This window comes from Melanostigma gelatinosum (genome assembly GCF_949748355.1).
Source record: "Melanostigma gelatinosum genome assembly, chromosome: 6".
Classification (NCBI taxonomy): Eukaryota; Metazoa; Chordata; class Actinopteri; order Perciformes; family Zoarcidae; genus Melanostigma; species Melanostigma gelatinosum.
The window spans coordinates 12212366-12236767 of record NC_136639.1 but is presented as its reverse complement, the minus strand read 5'-3'; the positions used below and the strand labels follow the sequence as shown (position 1 = coordinate 12236767).

General features: G+C 42.1%; 4 protein-coding genes across 5 annotated transcripts; 1 reads left to right on the top strand and 3 right to left on the bottom strand.

Annotated features, from left to right (window-relative positions):
* Window positions 1-4744: 4744 nt before the first annotated feature.
* On the top strand, window positions 4745-7648 carry phyhip (phytanoyl-CoA 2-hydroxylase interacting protein; the record flags this gene model as incomplete). Its single annotated transcript, XM_079269973.1, has 4 exons — window positions 4745-4933; window positions 6520-6694; window positions 6823-6940; window positions 7102-7648. 4 exons carry the CDS (start codon window positions 4745-4747, stop codon window positions 7646-7648), a joined length of 1029 nt encoding a protein of 342 aa, XP_079126099.1.
* Window positions 7649-8776: 1128 nt separating this feature from the next.
* ppp1r3c2b (protein phosphatase 1 regulatory subunit 3C2, duplicate b) lies at window positions 8777-10141 on the bottom strand. The gene is made up of 3 exons (XM_079270930.1): window positions 10099-10141; window positions 9931-9981; window positions 8777-9688 (listed from the first exon to the last, which is right to left on the bottom strand). Exons 2-3 carry the CDS (start codon window positions 9948-9950, stop codon window positions 8812-8814), a joined length of 897 nt encoding a protein of 298 aa, XP_079127056.1. The 5' UTR covers window positions 9951-9981; window positions 10099-10141; the 3' UTR covers window positions 8777-8811.
* Window positions 10142-10855: 714 nt separating this feature from the next.
* On the bottom strand, window positions 10856-14026 carry gins4 (GINS complex subunit 4 (Sld5 homolog)). The gene is made up of 9 exons (XM_079270343.1): window positions 13966-14026; window positions 13753-13861; window positions 13563-13649; window positions 12961-13074; window positions 12761-12858; window positions 12597-12685; window positions 12367-12457; window positions 12141-12245; window positions 10856-11839 (listed from the first exon to the last, which is right to left on the bottom strand). Exons 2-8 carry the CDS (start codon window positions 13852-13854, stop codon window positions 12149-12151), a joined length of 678 nt encoding a protein of 225 aa, XP_079126469.1. The 5' UTR covers window positions 13855-13861; window positions 13966-14026; the 3' UTR covers window positions 10856-11839; window positions 12141-12148.
* Window positions 14027-15500: 1474 nt separating this feature from the next.
* On the bottom strand, window positions 15501-22441 carry arid5a (AT-rich interactive domain 5A; the record flags this gene model as incomplete). 2 transcript variants are annotated; one of them, XM_079271061.1, is made up of 7 exons in its annotated part: window positions 15501-17492; window positions 17585-17750; window positions 17835-17932; window positions 18693-18745; window positions 18848-19019; window positions 21138-21208; window positions 22321-22441. In XM_079271061.1, the coding sequence occupies 7 exons, from the start codon at window positions 22439-22441 to the stop codon at window positions 16248-16250; spliced, it is 1926 nt and encodes a 641-aa protein (XP_079127187.1). In that variant the 3' UTR covers window positions 15501-16247. The 2 variants fall into 2 exon arrangements, with proteins under 2 accessions (XP_079127187.1, XP_079127188.1); XM_079271062.1 differs by lacking the exons at window positions 21138-21208; window positions 22321-22441 and adding an exon at window positions 20776-20850.
* Window positions 22442-24402: the final 1961 nt, after the last annotated feature.

The window sequence follows — 24402 nt, the reverse complement described above, 5'->3', positions numbered from 1 at the left end:
AGAAAAATGATGATAATTTGCGCAGTCAGCGTAATGAAAGGAATGTAGGTTAATGCTCACGGCTATATATATATGCAATGACATGAATACACTGAATAATTATTATTCAGGCACGAGCCGCATACAACTGTAGTTAACCCTTAACTGTTAAGGCAACATGCTAGGCCAATATAATGTGAATAAATAGCGCTCACCTGCTACATTAAAAGTCAAGCAAAATATTAAAGTCCAACACAGTGCCAATAGATAATAATATACAGTGCATTAATAACATATACAGTGCCATATCAATGCATCAAGAACTCGATGCAAAAGTCCTGCAGTTTGGTGAGGAGTGAGCAGAGTAGACTAGCCTATTATTTTCACTATATATGTTTTTACAGGTTCAGTATTTATTTATGGTGGTCTAAGCTCCAACACTTGATAGTAACAGCAACATTGTAGTCATAAACTTAATTCTGGGACATTTTTCTACAAATCTACACAACGAGTTATTCTCTTCTTTCAACTGGTTTTCCATGCAGATTTTTAAAAGTTAAAGAACACCATTTGGTTGAGGGCAAATCTATGTGTGACTGTTGGCGCTGTTGGCAGCACACAAGAAACATTTTAGTCATGTACTTATGATGACCAAAGGCAGAGGCATTCATTATTCCCTTCTCTTAGAAAAGCATCACTTTACAGCACACTGAAGTGATATCTACAGCTACAATACAAGACAATATAGTTTCATATCATAACATAATTATAATTTACTGTAGATATATTTCCCTTTTGTGTTACTGTATAGGTGTATTTTTCAAATGTACACATTTTTTCAGTGTATACCATGATTGAAAATCCAGTAATGCGAAGCCCTATGTATCAAAAGAAATGAATCAGTTATTCATGTTCATAACGACAGCACACTTGTTAAATTTGTGCATGATTTGGTGCAAAGAAATACAAATGTTATGCTTGTACGTCTGTAAAGTGCAAGTTGTTGCAGGATCCAGGATCTGCTGCCGAAGGAACAACAAGGAGAAATAAATCCCTGCTCCATGGCTGCTTCTGACTATTGTTTCATGCTTCAGGTCACTCCAACCCGGTGGTGTCTGGTCCTGCTGATAATGCACGGACCTTTGGGTTTGTGTCATGATGTGCAGGGGGCGGGTTGTGATGAATAAATCCACCACACTTTTAGAAACTGCAAATGTTTAAAGCATCATTGAAATATAAACGTTATCATCCGGTTTAAGGACATCACAAATGCTTTATCGAAATGTGTGGAGCCAAATTCTCTTCAGAACAGACACACAGCCAGTCCTTAACAAACCAGCTATTCCCACCTCTGGAGCTCAGAGGGTCATTTGGGCCGAGGCAGACTGTCATGCCATGACTAATGATGGATGATTGCAGTTTAATTACACTCTGAGGGTATCACTTTTCTGTGGCTGGCTGGAAATAAATGAAGCTTTTCAATACTGCACACGGCCTGTGAAATTATAGCAATATATCTTTGTCAGTTTTTAAACTCAAATATTGTTTGTGAAAGGACTGCACTCTCACTATCAGTTCATCCTTTTGTTATTTGTCTTCATTCTACGCCCATACCAATTGTTTTAGCAGCAGATTATAGCCATTAATCTGGGAAGGGTCTCTTTAATCCCTTTCTGAAATCCTAAATGAAGTTGTCCTCATGAGGTTGAACCCAGGGTTTAAACCAAAAACATCCGTCTGAAACTCATGGGAAATCTGCTTACTTTGGACTTACACGGTGGCATCCCTCGCTTCCGGTTGGGCTGTGGAACGATGGCCTGTGGAGTTAGTCCATATGGCATAACAGTTGGCACATCTATATTTTTGAGGTCTCGATGGAGCTCCGTGTAATTTCCGAGGACATCACTCAGTATCATCTCTTTTGCATGCGCAGCAGCCAGTGGAGCCTGTAAACAAATGGCTCATGTTTTTCCCTCACAGCCCTCATGTCGATAATGTCTCCATATCTGAGAGAGGACATTTATGCTGGTTACTCTACATCAGTGTGCGTGGATTTAATGCTTCAGGGTATGGCTTACTGGCAACTGATGTGTTGTGTACGAGTGGCGAGAGAACGATGCTGACGAGGTTGAGTGAGTTTCTCACTGTGGTCACACTCCTGTTGGTAAAAATTCTCATTTCTTGCTTCGTTTAGGATTTAATTCACCCTGTGTGGCTGCATATAGGAGTCAAGTCAACATCGTCCTTATGAGCCCAGGGCAAAAAATGAGACTGCAGGGGGAGTGGGGGAGTGAAGTGGAGGGGGAAGGTTAGAGTGTTTGTGTGACACAGAGACTGAGAGAGAGAAACAGACTGAGAGAGGAGGCTGTGTGTTCGTTTTACCTCCTAATCAGTTTTCCTGGTGGGATCTATCATCGACTGCAGCAGGGGAGGCAGGTAGAAAAGCAGGAAAAAGAAGATAGTAGATTTTTGCGCGGCTGTAATTTTCTCCCATCACCATCTAATAATTTGAGCCTCAAACAAGTAAGTATCAGCTTACTTATAGATTGTAGTGCTCAGAAAATAAATCTATTATATCGTACTCGCACTGTATGAAGCTGTGGCGATCAGACAATCTAATGGGGCATTTCATTTGTGTATTTCTCACAAAGTCTGATGAATACAGTAGTTGGGGTGTTAGTACATGGGTTTTATTTGCACGTTGATACAAACACGCATGTGTGATGACATTTACTGCCAAATTTGGATATTTATTACATCCCACCAATGCCATTTCACACGGGACTGCGAGGATATTTCATACAGCAGCATTGACTGCTTCATGTAAATGCTCATTTTCCTAAATGTTAGTGGTTGGTTTAATTGTGCAAAGGGGTTTATTGATTCAAACTGTATTAGTCACACAATATCTCCGTTTAACAGCGTGTTTATTGAACTTTGAATATTGCCCAGTGTTTCATTCTGTGGCCATTTCAACCTCTTTAGTTTAATTAAAACATGTATGAGACAATTCTGCCTTTTATCCTCCCTGGTGCAACCATCTAAATGTGTAAAGTCTTCTCCTCGGAGGAAAATGTGACTTTGAAGCACAGAGTTGCTTTCTGTGCCCTGCTCCATATGCATGAATGCAGCAGCTGCTTTCATGATGCTGCCTCACAGAGATAACAGCTAGATTTCTGCTAGTGAAAGAAATGGAACTGCTCTAACAGCCCAAATACACACTTCCAGATTATGAATTCATATGTGAGTCCCTGTTATAATTACGAGTTAGACCCAGTTGATTGATTTGGAGCAACCGGCTATCAAAGATGGTTTTGCAACAGAGATAATTGGCTCACATTTCTTTTTACAGGCTGGTGTATCAATCAGGGCGACGGGATTGTGTATCTGGTACGGAGACCTGCGTCTGAACTGTGTTCACATGTATTCGATCCAAAAGTGGAATACACAGAGAGAGACATGGGGGGGGGCTTTGATGAGTTGTCCTGTGAGAATCTCCTCTTGCCCCAGTTTCTATCTCCGAAACAGACACCGTGTTTTAGAAACGGGAACGGCAGCTGGAAAATGGACGCGTGGAACCACACATGCGTGATGGAACAGCCCTCTCCCCTGGCCCCCGTGTGAACGAGCTACCGCACAAATTTCACAGTTCACAGGCTTTAATGAGATGCTGCAGCCTGTCCATCACACTGACTGGAGAATACCTTAAGAGACCCCACAGTCAGACAATGACACTGCACCAGGCATCTGTAGGATCATACAAGGCAACAAAATGAGGGTGCTGTGATTTTCTTTGTACTATTACTGGAGTTATTTTTCGGCACATCTGTGATTATCATATTCTCAGTGTGAGTGCGACTTTAATAAAGCGTGGTGTGGAGATGCTGGAGAAATAAGGAGAAAACAAATGCTTTTTACTCGATCAGTAATCAATACAGGAGGAGATGATTGCGATGACACATTTAAGATGGATGAAAATTACAAGCAAACCAGACAAACAGGAGATGACCATTGTGCACATGCTGCAGAGACTTACTATCAGTTTGTGACAGGGATGGTGACAGCTAATCAAACACAGATACAGGCTCAACAATAGATTGCACCCGGCCCGACAATCAAGGCTATGTGCAGCAGTCTGGATCGAATCACTGATGGGCAACTAAAGGAAATATGATCATACATCACCTGCGACTGATAGCTACTTAAATCTCCCCCTGTTTCTGCCAAAACAGTGTAAAAGCTGCTGCAAGATTTCCCTCGAGCTGCAAGGAGTTCACTCAGCTCAGCTGTTTTGAAGAGACGTGCACTTCAGCCAGGAGGCAAAAGTGTTTTAAAAAGTTACTTTCGGTTTAAATTGTTGCTGACGGGTGCAGCAGCGTTTTTGTTTGTGACCCCCCCTTCCTTCCTTGGGAATCACAGGAGAAGATTGAGGGAGGCTGCAGAGGTGTGGTTGCTGGGAGACTGCTGTAGGTGGATTATGAAATGCATGTATCGAGTTGTGTTATGATTGGAAATGTCAGTTGAGGGCGAGGAAAGGGGTGGCGGGGGGTGGGGGGTGCAGAGCAGGACAGCAATAAAATATATAAAGGTCAATTCGATTCTGTCTGGGGGTAAATTCCAACGTGGTGTTTCTGCAGTTGTACAGTGTCCACTTTGCATCTCTAAATAATATAATATCGTATATGTTGCCTCCTTCACAAGCACTGTATTACCGTGATTGCACTCTGGTCTAACGATCCCCCTTCATCTCTCGGTTTAATGACAGATGACAGAAATGGAAGCGCCTCTCGAAGCACCTCTCCCCACCCCCTGCAACATCCAGATTTGTGAGGTGACCTGTGACTCCTTCCGCATCATGTGGGACATGACCCCCGAGGACAGTGCCAGAGCAACACACTTCTTCATTGACCTGAGCCGCAAAGACAGCAGGGACCACAACCGCTTCAAACACAGGGTCTGAAAATCTGAAACTGCTGCTCCACCACATGTACCTCCCTCTATCCTTTCCCTGGATGTATCTGTCTTTCCCGTCTGTGTTCATATTACAGATTCACAACAATCAACCTTCAACATAGGGTTGGTGAAGAAGTCCATGTTTTGCTGTTTGCTCTTTTGCAATTATAGCAGACAGCATACATGAGACAGGAAAACTTGCATTTTATTGAGATCTAGCCGGGTTAACAGATGGGTCGAACAACTGTCTTATGATATTCTGCTTTAGTCTGAACACAGAAAACGGTGGTTGCGCCCTTTCAGTCACTTCTAATACAGGTGAAAAAGAAAAACGCGTGCAGTCAACAGCTTCAGGCCAGTGACTCACTTGTACGTTGCTCTTAAAATGGACACAAACTGACAAATTCATCTGCAGCACAGAGCAGTTTTTTTTTTTTTTTTTTTACAAATTCAGCACATTGCATACACCACAAATATCAGGCAGCAATGTAGCGTAATGGTTTACTTTTTTTTTTTTATAGAGATTCTTTGTATAGCATTTAGCTACTAGTTTTCCATCTGCAGTCCCTAGATCTCTAGCATGTATAACACACTTTCATGTGTTGTACAGATATGTATGTTTATCAATTCATTGTTATCAATGGAAGCTCCATCGCTCAGGGGATGGCAAATTCTGTCTGTGTGGTCCAGATTCAAATGCTTTTTAATGGATTGCCAGGACATTTTTTACTTTTGTGATCCTCTCACTTTTCATCTAGTGCCATCAGGTCAATTCCATTATGACCAAATATCAGCATAAATAATGGAAATCCCATTTGCTTCCACTGTACTTTGTCTTTGTTGCTAATGAGCACATTTTAGCATGCTAACATAACATGCTAAACTAAGGTGGTGAACATATTCAACATTATACTTGCTTAACATCAGCATGTTAGCATGTTCATTGTAAGTAATGTTGCATGCTAGCGTTAGCATTTAGTAAGTCCAGCCTCATAGAAACGGTAGCATGGCTTGAGCCTCTTAGTCTTGTTTAAATATCGCTAAAGGAAAGATTTGATCTTTTTTACACAGGTTAAAGGCCGACACATTAATAATGTTATTAGCACTGGATTGATCAATTTGGTATCTAAATATAGCTTCAGTAGCTAAAGTCTAACATGTATGATCTTTGTTCATTTAAGATGCAGAATACTGACTGTAATCATGGCCAATCACTGCAGTTAACAATTCAAAAGCTCAGTGCTTTTGTGAAGTCAAGGCGGGGGTAGTTCCAAGAGGGTTGTTCCTGAATGCAAGTAATGCTCTCTCTCTGATGCACAAAGTGGCACAAACAAACTTGCATCAGAGATGTTGTCATGGATATATGGACCTCTGAGCCTTTAGTAATTAGCTGTGCTTCTTAGAGGCGTTGGCCAAAACAAAGCTGTTGATTTGATTAGATGTATCCTAGTTACAGCAGCTTGGGCTTGAAGTGGAATAACTCCATAGAGGGAAATGGTTGACGAAACAATATCATTTACATTTGTTTTGAAATGTTAGCCTTGCATCCCGTGCCTGATATCAACTCCTTCCTTCCTTGTCCTCCAGGATGTACCAACCAAGCTGGTGGCCAAGGCTGTACCTCTCCCCATGGCAGTGAGGGGACACTGGTTCCTCAGCCCACGGACATTGTACTGCGTTGCTGTCCAAACTGCAATCCGGCAGCCAGACGGTGACTACCTGGTTTCAGAGTGGAGCCAAGTGGTGGAGTTCTGCACCGGGGGTATGACATAACATGCCTGTAACACTAATAATGTACAGAGTATGAGAGCGTTAACCAAAGTAATAAAAAACAAACAAATATTCTGTGTCAGCACAGGGTACTCATTCGCATTTTACACAATTTTGCAGACTATGCCATGGAACACTTACAGCAGCTTCTTGACAAGGCCAAGGGCTCTGCAGTGAGGCTGCTAAAGTTCTCTGTGTTTTATCGCAACCAGCACCCAGACTACTTCGACAACGTCAGGTCAGTGCTGCATTCTTATCTTTTAATTGTATATCTGAAGCAATTCCAGCGGCAGTTAAACCATTCTCAAGGTTGTACGGTAAGTAGGAAGCTACCGCAAGCAATTTCTTACTAATAAATAATAATAATGCTCCTTTTTCTGTCTTCATATCTTGGATTAGTGGGGAATGTGGAGGCCTGATGCGTCCAGCCCTAAAAGACATCAGTGGGAGTCATGGTTCTCCTATCAATGGCAAACTGCAGGGAGTCTTCTTCAGCTGCAACACAGAGTTCGATACAGGCCTCCCTCCCAGAGACTCCCCTTATGGCCCCTTGCGTTTCCAGATCCCAGCTGGACACCTGCTGAACCCCAACATCTCCCTGTACTTTGCAGACTTCTACTGTATGTACACAGCCTACCACTACGTGGTGCTGGTGCTGGCCCCTGTTGGCTCAGAGGGAGATACCTTCTGTCGCACTCGCCTCCCTATGCTGGACTTGGCCTCCAACCCCTTCCTGACATACACTGCACCCCAGAGGCCGGGGGAGGAGCCTCTGTACTGCCATGCCAGTGATGTCATCCTTGAGGTGCTTTTCACAGAGCCGGTTCCCTTGGAACAGGGCAGCGTGGAGCAGATCAGTGGGCACCACCAGCTCATGAGTCTGACAACAGCCAACGCCAAGAAAGACCCGAGCTGCAAAGTGTGCAACATCAGTGTGGGACGCTGAGATGTAGGACAGACCTGGGAGTGTGTGAGCCTGCAATATCGAAAGACGGTGTTGCACAAGACAAAGCATTTGAGACCATCATGTGTATGTCAACACATTGGAAACAGCCCACCTCTCGGGGTGCGTGCATGCTGCTACCCCTCTTCCCTCCTGCCTGGACTAGAATAGTGAGTGTTAAATAGAAGACTTTTACAATGTGTATCGCAGAACTTCATCATGAGCACAGCTGGAAACAGTAAACGTCCATCCATGGCTGCTGAACAAAACATCATTTAAGAGATGATAGGCTTTAGATGGCTGGAAAATAGTTGCTCCTTACTTGTTGAGAGACTCCTGTGCTCTCTGGTGTCATTTCATGAATATCTTTTCCTTCTTTCAAATTTACATTTTTGCCCTTAAGATGTGTCTGATATTATTTTTTTGTCATATCGTTCCACTCGATTGATGTGGTTTCTCTTAAAGAAATTCGTGTTTGATACAACCTGAACATGCAAACACTAGAAGCATACCGCTTTTAAAACACAACAGGTCATAACTCATTATTTCGCTACATTTGTGATGATTTCTCTAAAAAAGCTGCCAGACGTTCTTTATCCTTTAAAAAAAAAAAAAGGATTATTGCCAAACGTCCAATATGTCCAAGCTTTACCTCCAGTGTTTGTAGCTCAGTGTCTAAATGTTGCAGGATATATGTTGCAATGTGAAGATGAAAGCAGGGCGTTACAAGAGGAAGGTTGTATCACAGAGTTCCCTACGATCAGAATCTGACAGCAAGCCTCTGCTCTGCAAACAGGGCTGAGCTAAGATTAGCTTCAGTGTCTGTTTGTCACTGCCCAATAATCTCTGACCTATATATGGAAATCCGTGAAATGCCTAAAGTGAAAGGGATCCCATCTCTGGTGCACAACAGTGACGCATGCACTGACGAGTGGCCAGAATGTCGGACATGACAAGAGCGTGTGCGCTGAAAGAACAAAGGCTCACCTATTTTAAAGTGAATGTGAGAGAAAACTATAAAGAAAACTGAATGCAACAATCCGTTTCAAAGAATTTTTATATACAAAGCACATACTAAGATGTCATGAACATTTATGAAAATAAATTCAAATGTAATAAAAATATATCCCATGTGTTGTCGTCTGGATAATTTTTGCTCGAGTGAGTCATGACCTTTGACTTGGATTCTTCCCGCAACAGAGATGTGAGCTCACACACACAGCAATGCTGTAATTCTGTCTGTTGTTATTGTCCCAAAAAGGCTCGCTGCGGCCTCCCGGTAAATAACTTAAACAGAATTCTATCTTCCTTTTGGCATCCAGCACTTTAGGAATGGCGATGTCAAATTCAAAGATGTCTGTCTGAGGCCCTCCGAAGCGTTTCTGCAGGTACGTACAGGATACATCTCTGTAGCTTAGCCACGAGTCGAAGGTGATGCGTATTTGCACTTCCTTCTGGAAACTGATGTTCCTGACTCGCACGGTGCCTTGAAGGGCCTGTTCAGTAACACTGCAGTTCTCCAGGATAACCATGCTCTCTGCCAGCTTGGTACGAAAGGCCTGGAAATCTGCAGAAGGCTGCGGGAAGCCCAGTTTGAGCTGCGTTCCTGGGCAGCAGGTGCTGACGGTGCAGCTGTAGCCGTCCTCCGTCATGCTCCCCAAACCCCGCAGCGACGGCAGTAGGTCGAGGTCAGACTGCTCCTCTTCATCTGAAAACACCCGCACGGCTGTTAGAGATAATCCCCGCGAGTCAGCGAAAATCACGTGTTTGTTCTTGATTGGGAGCAAAACATCATCATCGTCATCATCGTCATACAAGTGATTAAAGAGAGATGGGAACGGGTGGGTCCGATAGGCCTGGCTTAAGATGTCAGAGGATAGCTGATCTGAAATTGAAGGACGGATGCAAGGGCGCTGGGGCTTCAGGATGGGAACCCAAACATGAGGACACAGTTGTTTACGTTGGTTCAAGCACAGCCTGACAGCAATCTCCACAAGTCCTGCTGACTGGGCCATTGAGCCGAGGCCGACCATGGGCAGCAGCCTTGCAACAGAAAAACAGCGATTTCAATGAAGACCGCTGCTCTGGAGGTGTGATTACACTTTTGTAATTACTGTAATTGTTGTTATTAAAGCGGTGCATTCACACGTGTATCACAAGATGAAGGTGATATTAAAAATGTGACAATAATTACAATTCATCCCATTCTTTTTTTGGAACAGTTGAAGAAGTGATGCAAGATAATGCGCCCCACAGCACAATCACTACACACTTAGTTTGCTTACGTTGTACTGGACGTCTCCATACTGGCAGTCTGGTGTTGAGTGGTTGGAGTTCTGGAAAATAGAAAAAGTATGATATAAGTATTACAATAGAGGGTATATGGATAAATGTTGCAAAATCATTGGTGTAATACATTGAAAATAAATCTCAAATATGCTTTAAATACTTACAAACTCCTATAAGCAGCACGTTGTCTGTAGTCTTAGTTATCCCTCTGCCTGCAAGAAAATGTAGCACAAGATCCTATTTATACTCAGTTAAGATTTCATGCTCCACCTTCTCTACTCTCCTGACCAATCAGCTGTGTATTCTGGTTTTGTATATTAATGCTTCAGACCTGGTTATGGGACAGATTTCAGATCATTTTCAGCAACATTTAACTTAAGCACCCCTTCTATTCTAATTCTGTATTCGACTGTCCAAGAGAAAAACATGTGATTGTGAAATAAAGGTCTCTTCACAGTCACCTCAAAACGGGGTCGTCCAGTGCTGACTAATCGATTGAGTGCAGACAGGTCTGCCGTATGTAACTCTACTCTGCATTGTGGAAACTATCTAAAGCTCTATTCTCAGAGGATCCCAGTCACCCTAACCCTAGAGTAAATCAGTATGTGTGACGCTCAGGAGGGTGAGGATTACAAAACAACTCAGCGTGCCAGTCACCTAACCGAGGAAGCTATTCGGGAATCTGCAGGGAGTCATCTTCAGCTGCAACATATTGAGTGACATGAAACCAAGTGGACACACGGGGACATTTTGGTTGACTGAAGAATTGGTAAGAAGGGGTTCTACTGGTAAAGATTTGACTATTTAAGACCAGAAAGCTGAATGAGGTAAAGCAATGATGTTGGGTGATGGGTGCTGCAATTAAGAAATAATGAAATGACATACTTTGGTAAACATTCAATAATTTACAATTGTATTTATTTTTCTCAAATCCACATTTTCAAGATCTAAAAGATCATATGAACATGATCATCGAGACCCTCAGTGTATTATTGTTCATCTCACAATAACACTGGGTTGCAGGGTTCCGTATCAGCTTGATCAGCAGTGCAGTTCAAAAGACGACAATCCGTTGACACGTGGTTCAGTTCTGCAAAGCTCGCTCTCCCCTTAGTTCCTGATTAGTTCCAAAAACTGGGCAATTTGTGTGAGGGCAAACAATGAGCACTGATTGCTCCCTTTGAGACTCTTACATAACAACGTTATTACAACGATTATGTCTCAGCGAAGACAACGTTCCACACTAAACTAAGCACACGGACACAAAAGACACTTTAAACTTTAAATGAAGAGATACACAGACGTTATCTGAACACTAACAGGACTTATGTTATTTATGATGACAGTAATTCTTATTCATTTAAGTGTGACTGTCATTAAAAAATGACGATCAAAGGACACCATGGATTTTCATACGTGCCCACTTTGGGCTGATATGCTCTATGATGCCGAGCAAACTGGTGACATTTCACCTTCGGGTGCATCTTGTTACTGAGCAGCAGAGGAAAAAGTCCAATAACGCGAGTCATCTGGGTAAAGTAACAGAATCAATTAGCAGATTAGTTGTGACAGGATTAAAAAAAAAGATCCTAAAATAACAGCACAACACTGAAAACGCTGCTTTTGGTGAACAGGGTTCATTCGTCAACAAGCACCGCCCACAAAACAACCTCATATTTGGTGTTATTTTAGAGTTGCACGTCTTGAAGATATGGTGCAACAAATGTCTGCGTTTCTGTCCCGACGGGTTAGTCCTTCATCCTGACAACAGTGAGGAAGATGAGTTCAAATCCAGATGTAATCACCGCCGGTTAATGTTCCTCATTACCGCTATGTTACGGAAATAGGCCAGTGCTCATCTTCTGACCTCCGGGAACCCAAAAACATCCGCACCAGCAGACAGACCTGTCACAACGACAACGACTGTGTGTTAATCGGAGTGGATTGTTAAGCAACGTGCAGTGAAATGACAAATCTGCCTTATTGTAAACATATTTTGGTCGTAAAAGAGACATTTCTTTCCACAATATGTTGCCAAGAGATGATGAACACTGCAATAAAAACAGAGAGCTAAAAATAAATCCAGATGTCACAGCGAAGCCGTTACTTATGTAAGATCTGCAGCAATGAAATAGCAGAGATCAGTGCTGGAGGGTGCGAGGGCCGTGTTGAGTTAATGAGAACGATGACACTCATCGTTACTTACCTCCGCGTTCATATTAACTGCACGGCTCCACTTGAAACAAGCGGCGCGATAGTTCGATACCGCATTAGATGCTGAGAGCCCTCTTCCAGATCTACAATGTACTCTCTGATAGAAGAGACAGCGTGGAGATAAGATCAGTCGTTTTCAGAATCTATGCAGGCAAATGTAACAGTACCGAACGTGAGAGGGGGATACTGCCACCTAGTGGAGTTTAAATAAAACGTACCTCTGATCGTCTGTTTCAGGCTCAACCAAGATGTTTTCCTGTCTCTCCTTCACTCGGAGAAACACGAAGGAGTCCAGGCCGGGCTCAGGGACTAAGATTACATCAGAGCACAGGGACTTAGCGGGACGGGCAGTGAAAATGTCAGAGCAAATGCCATCACCTGTAGTCCAGGCACAAATCATTCTAGTAAATGTCAGTAAAGATAAGAGATAACACAAGCAGGATTTTACCTGCTTTGAGCATATCCACTGTCTGCAGGTTGGGGGGCATGCGCTTCAGTGCTACAGCCTTCAGGTAGGTTTCTGTGTTGGCGTAGTACCTGTGTGCCAGAAGTGTTTTTAACCCCCCAGTGTCACAAAAACAACTCACTCTGACCTCACTCTACGATACTCACTCTTTGGCAAAAGCGAACTCCTCGGGTGAGAGCAGGGATGGGTCTCCCTCCCCCCGAGACTTTTCTCTCTCCAGGACATGCGGGAAAAACTTTTCAATCTACACATACGTGGCACAGAAGATCAGACGATTCTGTCAACAGGCAGTGAGTGAAACGAGAGCTGTATTTTAAACACTGATATGATTGTTGACCTTACAGACCTTCTGCAGACGAGAGCGCAGGTAGCTGCTGAGTACAAAGCGGATCCGGTCTATTTCCATGCGATGGATGCTGGCCTTCGCGTCGCCTTTCTTCACCCGCTGCAAGTTGGCTTCCTGTTGGAGGAAAAGATCAGAAGACACTGTCAGAAATGAACATTTCCTTTATTCAGGGTGACTGTAGAATCCAGTCATTCATATCAACTTCAAATGTGTGTTTGTCACTCAGCAAGGTGAAGCAAACCAAGTAATACAGACTACTTCCTGTTTCCTAACATATATGATGTAAACAAACACCACAGGTGGAATGTAACTAAGTACATTCACGCCGGTGCTGTACATTTTTTAGGTACTATACTTATTATGCATATAAAATGAGTACATGAGTATATGAAATTCATTCCACTTTGTTCTTCCACTCCACAACAGAGGCAAATAGTGTGCTTTTTGCATTGTATTACTTCTTTATTTGGGGTAAAGAGACCATGAATACCATAACTATGGTTGCCTACAGCACCACACTGTATGTGCTGTGTAGTGACATTTATAAATGTAACGCTAGTCAGACAAAACAACCCACAGCGCTGGAGGTATTCCCCGTTTACCATGTGACTCAGCTGCTCCATCACACACTCCACCACCTCCGATTTGTTCTCCAGCAACTCCGGTGAGAACTTCTCATTCAGCCAGGCCTGCGAGAGGGGACACAGAGGAGCACAGCTGTGAGGACACACGGCTGACTTGTCTAATATGAGGCGCCACGACACTCGTTAACGGTGTTAACGTCAGTCTCACTTCTTCCAGCTTGGCTATCAGCTCCGCCGGGGTCATAACATCCTCCTGAGTGTCATCCTGGTTGACGTCGCCGCCGCCGTCATCAGACAAAGCGTCCGACATAGTTCTCCTTTTACGAATAAACAGACAAAATGAAGAGCTTAACCGACACGTTAACTTTAAATTTAACTTTTTAAATGACAAGCGATTCAAACGGCAGTTTAGGAAAGTTACCCGAAGACCAGCAACACAGCAGCGTAAATTCACATGTAGGAGCTCCTTGTTTATTCGCGCCAATAGAGCTATTCTCGCGAGAGTGTATGTGTAATTGTTTCGCCCTATGATAGATCTGTAAGGCAAGATGATCACAGGCTGTGTTGGCGTGTGTACCGTCGATGAACGTTGAAAACGAACTATGGACGGGCTATACATTCAAATACTTTACCTTATAGACAGTAAGGCTAGAGTTTCTAACATGGTCATTGGTGTCAGCTTCTGTAGGAACGGTATTAAAACACAGCCTACAAGTAGCGCTTCCTGAGAGTCCAAACTCAGGGAGTCTTGACCTATGAATTACCATACTAGGAATTGTATGTACTATGCCCTCTATACACTCTATTTTGAAAGTATAGTGACGCAACAACAAATTACATTGTCACGGAATTTGAATTTGAATGAGACATATGTGTAGCTGATGAACACACACACACACACACACACACACACACACACACACACACACACACACACACATACACATTTACATAGACACACGAAAAAAAAAAGATTTCTTCCCAGTCAAAACATGGAAAGCGATTTCCCACAGAGATTGCCAAAGTCAAGATGCCATGTCTCCTCTGCACAATCTCTCGTCTCTTTCACAATCTGTATGTGAATGTAACAGAGATGCATCATCTGCTTGGTTTGTTCCAGCTGTCTTGTTTCAAACCACGTTGTGGCCTGCAGCACAATCTCATTTGTCTTATTTCCTCTTTTTCTTTTTCCTCCTTATTGCTCTTGCCTCATAATTCATCGTTATTTTCATCAGTAATGATCTTGCGGTCACTTTAGTGACGTTCAGTATTGCACAGTCTCTCTCAGTAGCTTCCTCTGGGCTTATCTGTGCTTTGTCAGACCTGCAGGGTTTAAGTCAGGTTGCACCACAATCTGGAGAGCTACTGTCATGTCATAAAGCAGATAAACAGACACCGTTGCCACAGCTACCACAGCCATGCAGAAGAAAGGTGGGTCAAAAACATCATGAAGTTAAAGTCAGAGTGAATTTTTAGGATGGCTCCGATTTTTGCCTGCATGACTAATCGCTTACTTCAGAAAAAGGTCAGTTTTCTTGTGCATGAATAGCTGTGCACAGTGAAAAAAACATGAAAACACAGGCTTGGTCTATCTATTTTGTCATAACATTGTGACTCCTGTGCTTAATTTTCTTATTCTCTGATGACCTACTCATATACGTGGAGCCCATTTGTTCCTGTATGATGAAAACACACACAAAACCATTCCTACTGATGATGTCAATCACTCATAAATCTGGGGACAAATTCAAAGTTCAAATGGTCGACAAACAGATTTAAAAATGAATAACAGTTAAAGACAACGTTTCTATTCAAAATGTTTAGGGCTATATGATGAAATATGTTATGATACGGTATGAAGAAACATTTCTATAATTAAAAACAAAGGACCAAAGGCTTTTCATACATTTCTAATGTTTATTTTTGTAACTTTTCTGTGATAATTTCCTTACTCTCTGTTTAAATACATTCGCATGACAATGAGATCCGCTTGTAGTATCTTTGGAAAACATCTAAACATTGGTACATACAGTATTTATAAAGTAGCATTATGTTCACAATACAGTACAACAAGAAGGTTCTTTGCTTTCAACACAAAGTATTGAAATTGTGCAAGTGAGAACAAATGTGCAACAACTGTGTTTTGTTTAGTTTAACTGGTTATGTTCAGGCCAGCGATAGAGAATTTGGCATAATCACAAAAATATATCATTGAACAAGCACTGTGCCAAGCACTGTTTTGCATTTAATCATACGATAGCAACATAAAATAATATACATTTAATAAGTATATTTTGCACAGTTCTGCTAAGAGATAGAAAATGATTCATCCGTTTGACGCACGATTGAACCTGCTTCTCTGTGATCCTATAAATACTGTATCTCTAGCCATCACTGCTGTGACTTCATTTCCCTTCAGCGTCGTTTGGTTTTGGCCACAGAACTTCAATCACACAGCTAATGATCTTACAGTAACTAGATTACTACTGGGGGATGGCTGTGTGTGAAGCCACATCACCTCAATATTTCTGTGTTGCATATTTAAGCCATGTGCAAATCACAAGTAGGGCTTCACCAAAATGACTATGAGCAATAGACAAGGAGGCCAACAAGCTCAATGGCTGCCTTCTACAGTCTAAAAACAAAACAAACTGCGCTCATGTATTATTGTTATTATTATTGAAGTCTATGAAATACAAAGAATCACAGCTTGTGAGGGTAAATGGGATGCATGGCAGGTAGGGCATATCTAGTTTGGGGATTTAACAGAGGAATGGCGTAGGGATATGGGTAAACAGCAGAGCCTATGAGAGCAGAGTGAACTGGTCTCATCGGGACGTGTCGGTACATTAGCTGAGGTTGAGGTAGTCTCATTCTGTAGGGGAGAAAAGCAGGGTGTAATAGAGGCTGGTGTCGGGAGTCTCTCCCTGATTTGTCGTAGCTCGACAGGACGCACGACACCGGCAGACTGGCGGTGGAATGGGCCAGACTCTGCTGAGTGGGGGCGACTTTCTGTTGCATTGTCCTGGATTTCTCCCTCTTCTCTGTCTGATAGAGCCACGGTGCCATGTTGGTCAGCTTCTTCGCACAAGTCGGAGACTCGTCCTGCTGCATATACCTGCCCTGCTGGATTTTATAAGCTGGCCGAATAGGAGCGGGCCGCAGAAGCTGCACAGATTTTGGAATAACTTTGGTGAAACTAGAGGTAGATGTTGGAGCCCAATCGAATCTCACCGTGGAAGAGGAGAATGACTGAAAAGGTTGGCTGTAATATTTGCCGCACCCTTTGTGGATTGGCTTCCAGTCAGAGTCTTTATTGTGGACCTTAATGGAGTCTGCTGATTGGGAGCTGATGTCTTTCTTCTGTCCTGCAGGGTCTTTGGATAGCTGACTACAGCTCACAGACTTCCTTTCCTCACTACAGCTGGGTGTATTTTTCACAGAGCTGGTACAGTTTTGGGAACGTTCAGAGCCTGATGCAGGATTATCTTCATTTCCTTCTGCACCGTCCTCTGATGAAACAGAGTAAGGGGAAGGGCTGCGTGAAGAGGAAGGGGATGAAGGCAGCGGGGAGCTGTCGGAGGAGTCGCAGTTCCGGCTGGAAGAAGCCCGGGCCGGAGACTGGGAGCAGTGAATGACGGAGGGCCTTTCTTTATCCTCAGTGTGAGGATTCGGTGGCAAGTTAAGGCTCGCCTGAGCCATCCGCTTTTTCTTCTCCAGAGGAGAGATGACCTCTCCGGCAGCAGACGGGATATGAGCAGTCCGCGTGCTGGATGTGGGGACCTGGACGAGGTGGGCATAGACAGAAGTGCAAAGACCGGTGGCGGCTCTGTTTGGCAGAGAGCAGTCTGGGCGATGTCTATCAGAGGTGGGGGCCCAGTGAGCGGGGTGAGGATGCATCACTGCTTCACTTTGGCAGGCAGCCTCTGGACTTCTCTGGGTGAGTATCTATAAAATACAGGGGATGTTTTAGGACACTCTATGAGCGAATACAGATTTCTCTCCTTTTGAGACCTTTTCCCAAATAAAGTACATCTTACCTCTATCTCTGAGTCCATCTCTCTATCCGACTGAGTCGTTTTCCTCTTCCTCTCAGTCTTGGTGACCTTGCCATCCAAATTTCTCTTATATGGCTTCCGCGGTTTGCTTGGAGGCAGAGGTCTGTCCTCCTCTCCTTTTATTTGTCTTTCAAAGGGCAGCACCAGCCTAAACAAAACACATCTCTGATTATGAATCAGTTGATATCGTGCGGTGATTTGACAGGTAAGTGTGAAACAAAACGATGCTCACTTCTCATAGTGTCTGCGAGTGCAAGTGGCAGCGCTGGTGCTACCTGGACTTCCTCCCAGCTCATCATACACTTTCTTCCAAAGACGCCGTGCTGTCACCTGTTGGATAACACCGTGTGAGAAAATGTGCATATAGTAGCAACACACGTCTGTAATGGTTACGATAACCTTTCATTTAAATGTAAGAGAAGTAGGAGACTCAGTGGCTCATCACTCCAGGTACCCTACACACTGAAAGGCTGCCTCATGTGTGACTACCACTCGAGGGAACAAATCATAATTCATGATATATTGCCTTATTCTTTCTTTTGTGCAGTTTTATACAGTAAGCGTGGATATAGGAAGTTCTTCCATTTGGAAGAAACTGTGGTGATCAGATGTTGTTTGAAGCTTAAACTTATCTTATACCTGTTTGTATTACTCTTAATTGAAAGAGTTCACTTCTTTTATTTAAATGTGTTTAAAATGTTGTTGTGCACAGGGGATGTTTTGGCCCAAGGTCTTCCCACTCCTTGAGTTAATGACAAGTCTGCTGGTTTTCACACTTTCATTTTTAAAAGTAAGTAGGCGGCTTAAGTTGTGTCTACACCCTGCGACACAGAGGCAGCAGTGATGGTGGTGGTGAGGGTCAACCCAGTTTCGAGCCCCAGCCTCGCATGAGCTGCACGCTCAGATCTTGTCCCGCGGTGTCAACATCAAAGACAACAGAGCAACGAAAGCTCGAGCGCAAACTGTCCTCCAGTGTGGTAAGAACCACCATGTTACAGCACCTGACCTATAGCTCACTTTCCACTTTCCACTTAGAAACACACCGGTCAAAGGACTATGAACTATAGTCAAATTAAGAACTTGTACTCACTGAATCATAGCCCCCAAGTTTCTCAACAGCTTTGAAGATCCTCCAAAGATTAACTGGGGAAAAAGACACACGGAAGAACTTAATTTGTATTCAAATGCCATGTGAATAATGTGTTCATTCAACATCAAGCACTGTGCTAATGACCATCAACTCACTCTGTTTGAAGCCCAGATGTGGGATCCTTTCTATAGGAGTACCTCTGTCCTTCATAAAAGAGTGCAGACTTGATACAAATGCCTTCTCCTCCATTAGCAGCAGCTTGGGCCTCGCTTCTTCTTCACAGTCAGTCATAGAGTCGTAGAGGATCTCAATGACAGAGGGAGAAGCCTAGTGTGGAGAAACACAGGTGCAGTAGAGAAGGCGTGTCAAATGTTTTGCATGGAAATCAAGTTGCTCAACAGTCCTCTGCACTGATATAGAAACCAGTTTTACAGAGATGGGAAAGAAGACACACAGAGGCGTCTCATGGGATGACAAATGTTCAAATGAAACATCAAAATCAGAGAGTAGGGTTCTACCGCTACTTTCAATAGATAACCGCTACACATCCTGTCTGGAGAGAAAGCAGCAGACTTGTGGGGTTTTTGGTCTAGAGTTGTCAGTCGCCGGTATCACAAACGTCACTTTGTAAAACAAGCATAAAGCCAAAAGAATGTTTTACATATTAAAGTGTTTTAAACAGACTTTGAACAAAGTTGCTGCGTTGTGTTTCTAAGTAATAACTGTCTGCATGTTTACTTTATTTCTGCGGAACTAGTTTAATTAACAGGGAGGAGGATTTTAAGATACCAAGAAATTAGAAGTGTCAAGTGTTACAACTCCCCAGAACTTCAGTGTAAGAAATTGACAATGTCACTATTTGTGGTTTGCAAGAAAGGAGAAATGAAACAGTGAAGACAAGCGGAATCAAAATCAGCCGTTAGAAAGGTTTCAAGACGAGAAGTGTAAAACATGTAAAGTATGAAGACGAGAAACTGATGAAGTGTCTGAATATTTAACACAATTATGTTGTTGTTGTACAGCTTTAAAAGTTTGATTTGTGCTTTTAAGTTATCTCCTTAAAACAACTCAACCTCGTTGTTTTTTGATGTGTGTATACAGTGTGTGGTGTAGATAAATGCCAGTTGTCAGTTGTTTACTGCAACACTATTATTCCCACAGCACCAACACTCACTTCTGTTATTTCTCACATATAATCTCACATTGCGTGTTGTATCGATCTATTTCAATAGATTGGATGTCAAAAGAGGCCACAATGGACGGTGTCAGTATCTCACTTTGAATCAGCAGACGGAGAAGCGGCTTTATTTCTGTAGCAGTCATTGTTCAACAAATCAGCTTGACGTGGTTTCATATTGAATAAAGTTCCTCTATGTGGTTCCTGGTTCCGAGAAGTAGGCCTCCAGAGTGAGTAATAGTGAAGGTGCAGGCCTCTAACCAAGATTACCCGGACTGAGTCACAGTTCAGCGGCTCCACAATGCTGTTCCCAGCCAACAGCTCTGACTTTCCACTTCTATATCACCTGCTTTTCCCACCGCAGATATTAGGTTTCCACTCACAATGTCTCAAAATCATATTTGACACATTTGAATTGTCTTGATTGGCTGATAAACATGGAACAACATCATATTCACACCTAAATCTAAAATGATAAGAAGGTTGTCCGGACGTTCAAATTGAACAATTTTTGCTTGGGATCTTGCATGAAATTCACCGGTATTCAGTAACTTTCAGTCGCTGTTTTCAGATCTGATTCACAAAACTTGCCAACAGGAAACGTCTGCACTCGAAGCCACACACACACTGCAGACCCTTCGCTGCAGATCTCACTCGATACACCAGAGTGCGAATATCATTGAGGAACATTCAGTTGATTTCCGCCAGATACATTTATTTGGAAAACTGCGTGGGTGATGTTGATGTCAATGTGTCGACGTGTGATTCTCACAATGATTGTCAGTGGCGTGCTGTATTGATGCTATCGGCAGGCCACAAAAACCACCAGGCTTTCAACTAACATCAGCCTTGGAAATGTGATGAGCTAATTTGTGTTTCTCATATTGTACCTCTCATTTCACTTACCAGAATACTGGCTTGTGAAGACCTCCGGCAGTTTCTGTATGTGCAATGAAAATATTGTGGTGTGTCTCATGGGGCGAGACGTGCGTGCGTTTCATTGGCCCTCTCAGGATACAAAGCAGAATCACATATTCCTTGTTACTCATTTCACAATAAGCCATCAAGATGAAACAACTGTACTCACACAATCAGCACTTGAAAAAAATTGGCCACTGTCTAAAATTCACGAAAAAAAGGAAATGAAAACACAGCTCACTCTGAGCAGTCATGTCTGTAGTCACTGATTAACTGTAACGGATGGAAATTGCCCAGAGTGCTGCCAGAAAGCCAACTGACATTTAATCAGCAGTGACTGAGGTTAGTACCTGGTTCTCTGTCCCCTGCTCTTCGTCGCTGGCTGCTGTTTGTTGTGATGTCTCACTCTGGTCCTCTTGCGCTTCACGAGACACACAGCAGGGACAAGGCATTTAGCATTTCACTCCAAAAGACCATTGTGAATTTGATTTCAAAGAACCACAGTCAAGGAAGCAAATACTGGTAAACGTTTCACGTTGCGGAAACATCAGCAGGTTAACAAAGTATGAAAGCAGAACGTCATCACTGCTGGGAATGTAGTTGTTTTATGTCATTTCGGTAATGGTCAGATGATTGATCAGCACAAAAACTAGAAATCTGTAGAACATATTGTCAACTGAGTCTGATATAAAACCACAGTTTGCAAAACCACTTCCTGCTCACGAACTTAACCACTTGCATGCTGCACTGTATGATATTGTAATACACAATGATTGGCAACGGTGAGATAATATGAATCAATAAACTGCAACATACATTAAACATAATAATTCCTTGTATTTTGTTAAGTGCACATAATAGTACTATTGGTACTGAAATATGAGATATTGAGAAACACTTTGATTGTCACGCTTCAAGCTTCTCTCAATATTAAGACCGTATTAATGCATTTTATGAGGGAAAGTGAAATTAAAGACCACAAGCAATGCAATGTGATTCTTCACAAACTGTCAGCTCCAAAGCTCTACAGCCCTCCACCCACAGTCATATTGTGTGCAAAACCAATATGCTTCTCTTTTGAGATCACTTATTTCCTGTGCTGTGGCTTGAACCTTTAATTCTGCTTTCAGTAGCCTCTAACTACTCCATTTCCTGTGTTGAGGAAATGTTTTTATTATACTGTATCATTTGTCCGTGCTGTTCATTTTCATGGTTTTGTTTCTTTATCAATTAACAAATGTATTAGCTCCGGTGTTTTCACCAGATATCGATGTCAGTCAGAATATTGTGATAGATTAATTATAAATTCCTGAGGCAGTATATGATTTTCTAAGTCATTTATTTCACAAATGAATGTATTCACATTACTTCTGCAAAAAAGAGAGCTGGTGGAGTTTTTCATATATTGTTTAAAGAAGGCAATTTAATGTTATGAAGTGTAAATATTTATCAAGATCACTATCCAAAACTATACAGTATTTCATTTGTTACAGTAAATACATAAGGTAGCACAACAAATATAAAAGTCCTTACCCATTTCCAGAAGTTGTCTTCTAGTCTCTGGCTTGACAGAGTTTTGTGACAGTAATTCATGCGGCGCCCTCTTCAACTTCACACCACAAAACAGGAAGGTGTCTCCACAAAACAGTTCCATTGGTTGTACTGTTTGCATTGCAGCAAATAAGTCTGGGAAACTGAGTTTTTTTCTTCGTCACTCAAGTCTCACAATGTCTGTTCTCTATTTCATCACCTGAATTTCAGACAAAAAACAACGTCCGTGTTCAATTATTTGTTATTTTTCTCCAGTTTCAACAGAATCTGATGCTATGCTAAATAAGTAGCTAATTTCTTATTTCCAGATAATTAAATATGAGGAAATGAAGTTGTCGTCTTATGTTTCCAATGTTGTTCGCAGTACATTGAACTGTAATGTCATTACTGTTTTTCCATTACTATTTTACACATACAATTATACCACAGATGAGATTAAAAATGTCTTTATAGACTTTATAGTAATTCAACAAAGTGTGTGTTACAATGATTTCAGCCTGGTCACCTTCAGTGTGTAGACTGGACTCAAATCCACCAAAATAGCTGAATTTAGGGAAGTGAAAGAAACATTCAACTGATGCCCAAATGGAGGTTTAAGAGTGTGTAAATCGACAACATATTCCAGACGCATACATCATTAAAACAATGTATTTTAAGATGTCATTCTCAAAAAAAGGAAGCAAGGCTGTCCCACTTACTGCCAATGCACATCATTTCTGATTAGGCATCCAATATTTCTTTGAGCTGCCTAATTATTTATAAACTGTTTGTAACACAATGAACATGATAAGGGGATTCCAAATCAAATGCCACAGCTTTGTTTTCATAAATAAATGTGTGTTGTTAGTTCAGCACGGAAATTAATATTGATTTTAGATGTACGTGTAATAATTGTGTGATAATGTGTGTAAAGGACAAACATTTCCTGCTGTTAAGAACATCTTCTGAAGTGGTATAACACAAAGCATCGAATACAATGAGTAAGCATCATTTGAAAACGTCTTGTTATAACTTTATAATGAGTTTGTGATGTCACAGTGTCCTGCAGTCCCTGCATTAAGGTGAGAAGATAAACCACTGGTTACTCTTTCATTGTTACTTAAGTGTATACATATTGGTTGCCATTCATGCATCATATTAATTTAAATGAAATCCTAATTGTAATCCCTGACCCGAGTGTGAGGTAGTAAACAAAGCTGCTGCTGTGCTAACCTAAAAGCACCAAAATAGAACAATTTTGCGCTGCAATGGCATTACCGTAAAAATCACTTTTAGTAGGGGCACACAAGCATGTAGTTTTGACTCATTACAGCTAAAAGCTGAGTAAACACTCTCAAAGCTCTCATTACGGTAAATGAAAGTTTTGAGACTGGCTGGTTGCTTCAGGGATTACAGACGTTACATTTTAAGGAAGGGGTGAGGACCTACTTCTTTAAAACGGTTCCTACCGGCCATTGCCTAAAGATATTGGCTGAAAATAAAATGTGACACAATCCGGAAGCAGCTTTTTCAAGTGGAGATGAGTGGTAAGAAAACAATCGGCTATTTCTCTACTCCCTGCATGAGTCAAAGGGAGTTGTCTCAAGAGGTTATGTTCCTTGTGTGGACAGCACCAAGGTCAAGTTACTTTCCCAAGGATTTCACCTTTGATTAAAGAAGACAGTTGCTCGACTATTTTTTTGTTGTTGACATTTTCAGGTATTTTCTGTGGTCACATTCATTAAAATACGACTGTATTTTCCCTCCATTTTCCTTTGTCAGCCCCACACTCAATAAAAGCACACGATCTTGTGATAAAAACACTGACGGCTGATGAAGCTGCACTCGACACCATCCACATTTCCTCCCCATGTTTTTGATCTAGATAAAAGGGGATGCCCTATTTCCCCATCTGTTGCGGATAGAGTATGACATTTCAAAATGATTCACATTTAAATGTCAAAATAACCAAATATCTACAAACTGTCCAAATCTCAAGAGGGATTTTTTTTTGGTTTGACAGACACAAAACAAGTTTTTGTTTTGCTTTTTGAGTTCCTGCACTAGGCGCGCTGCAAAAATGGA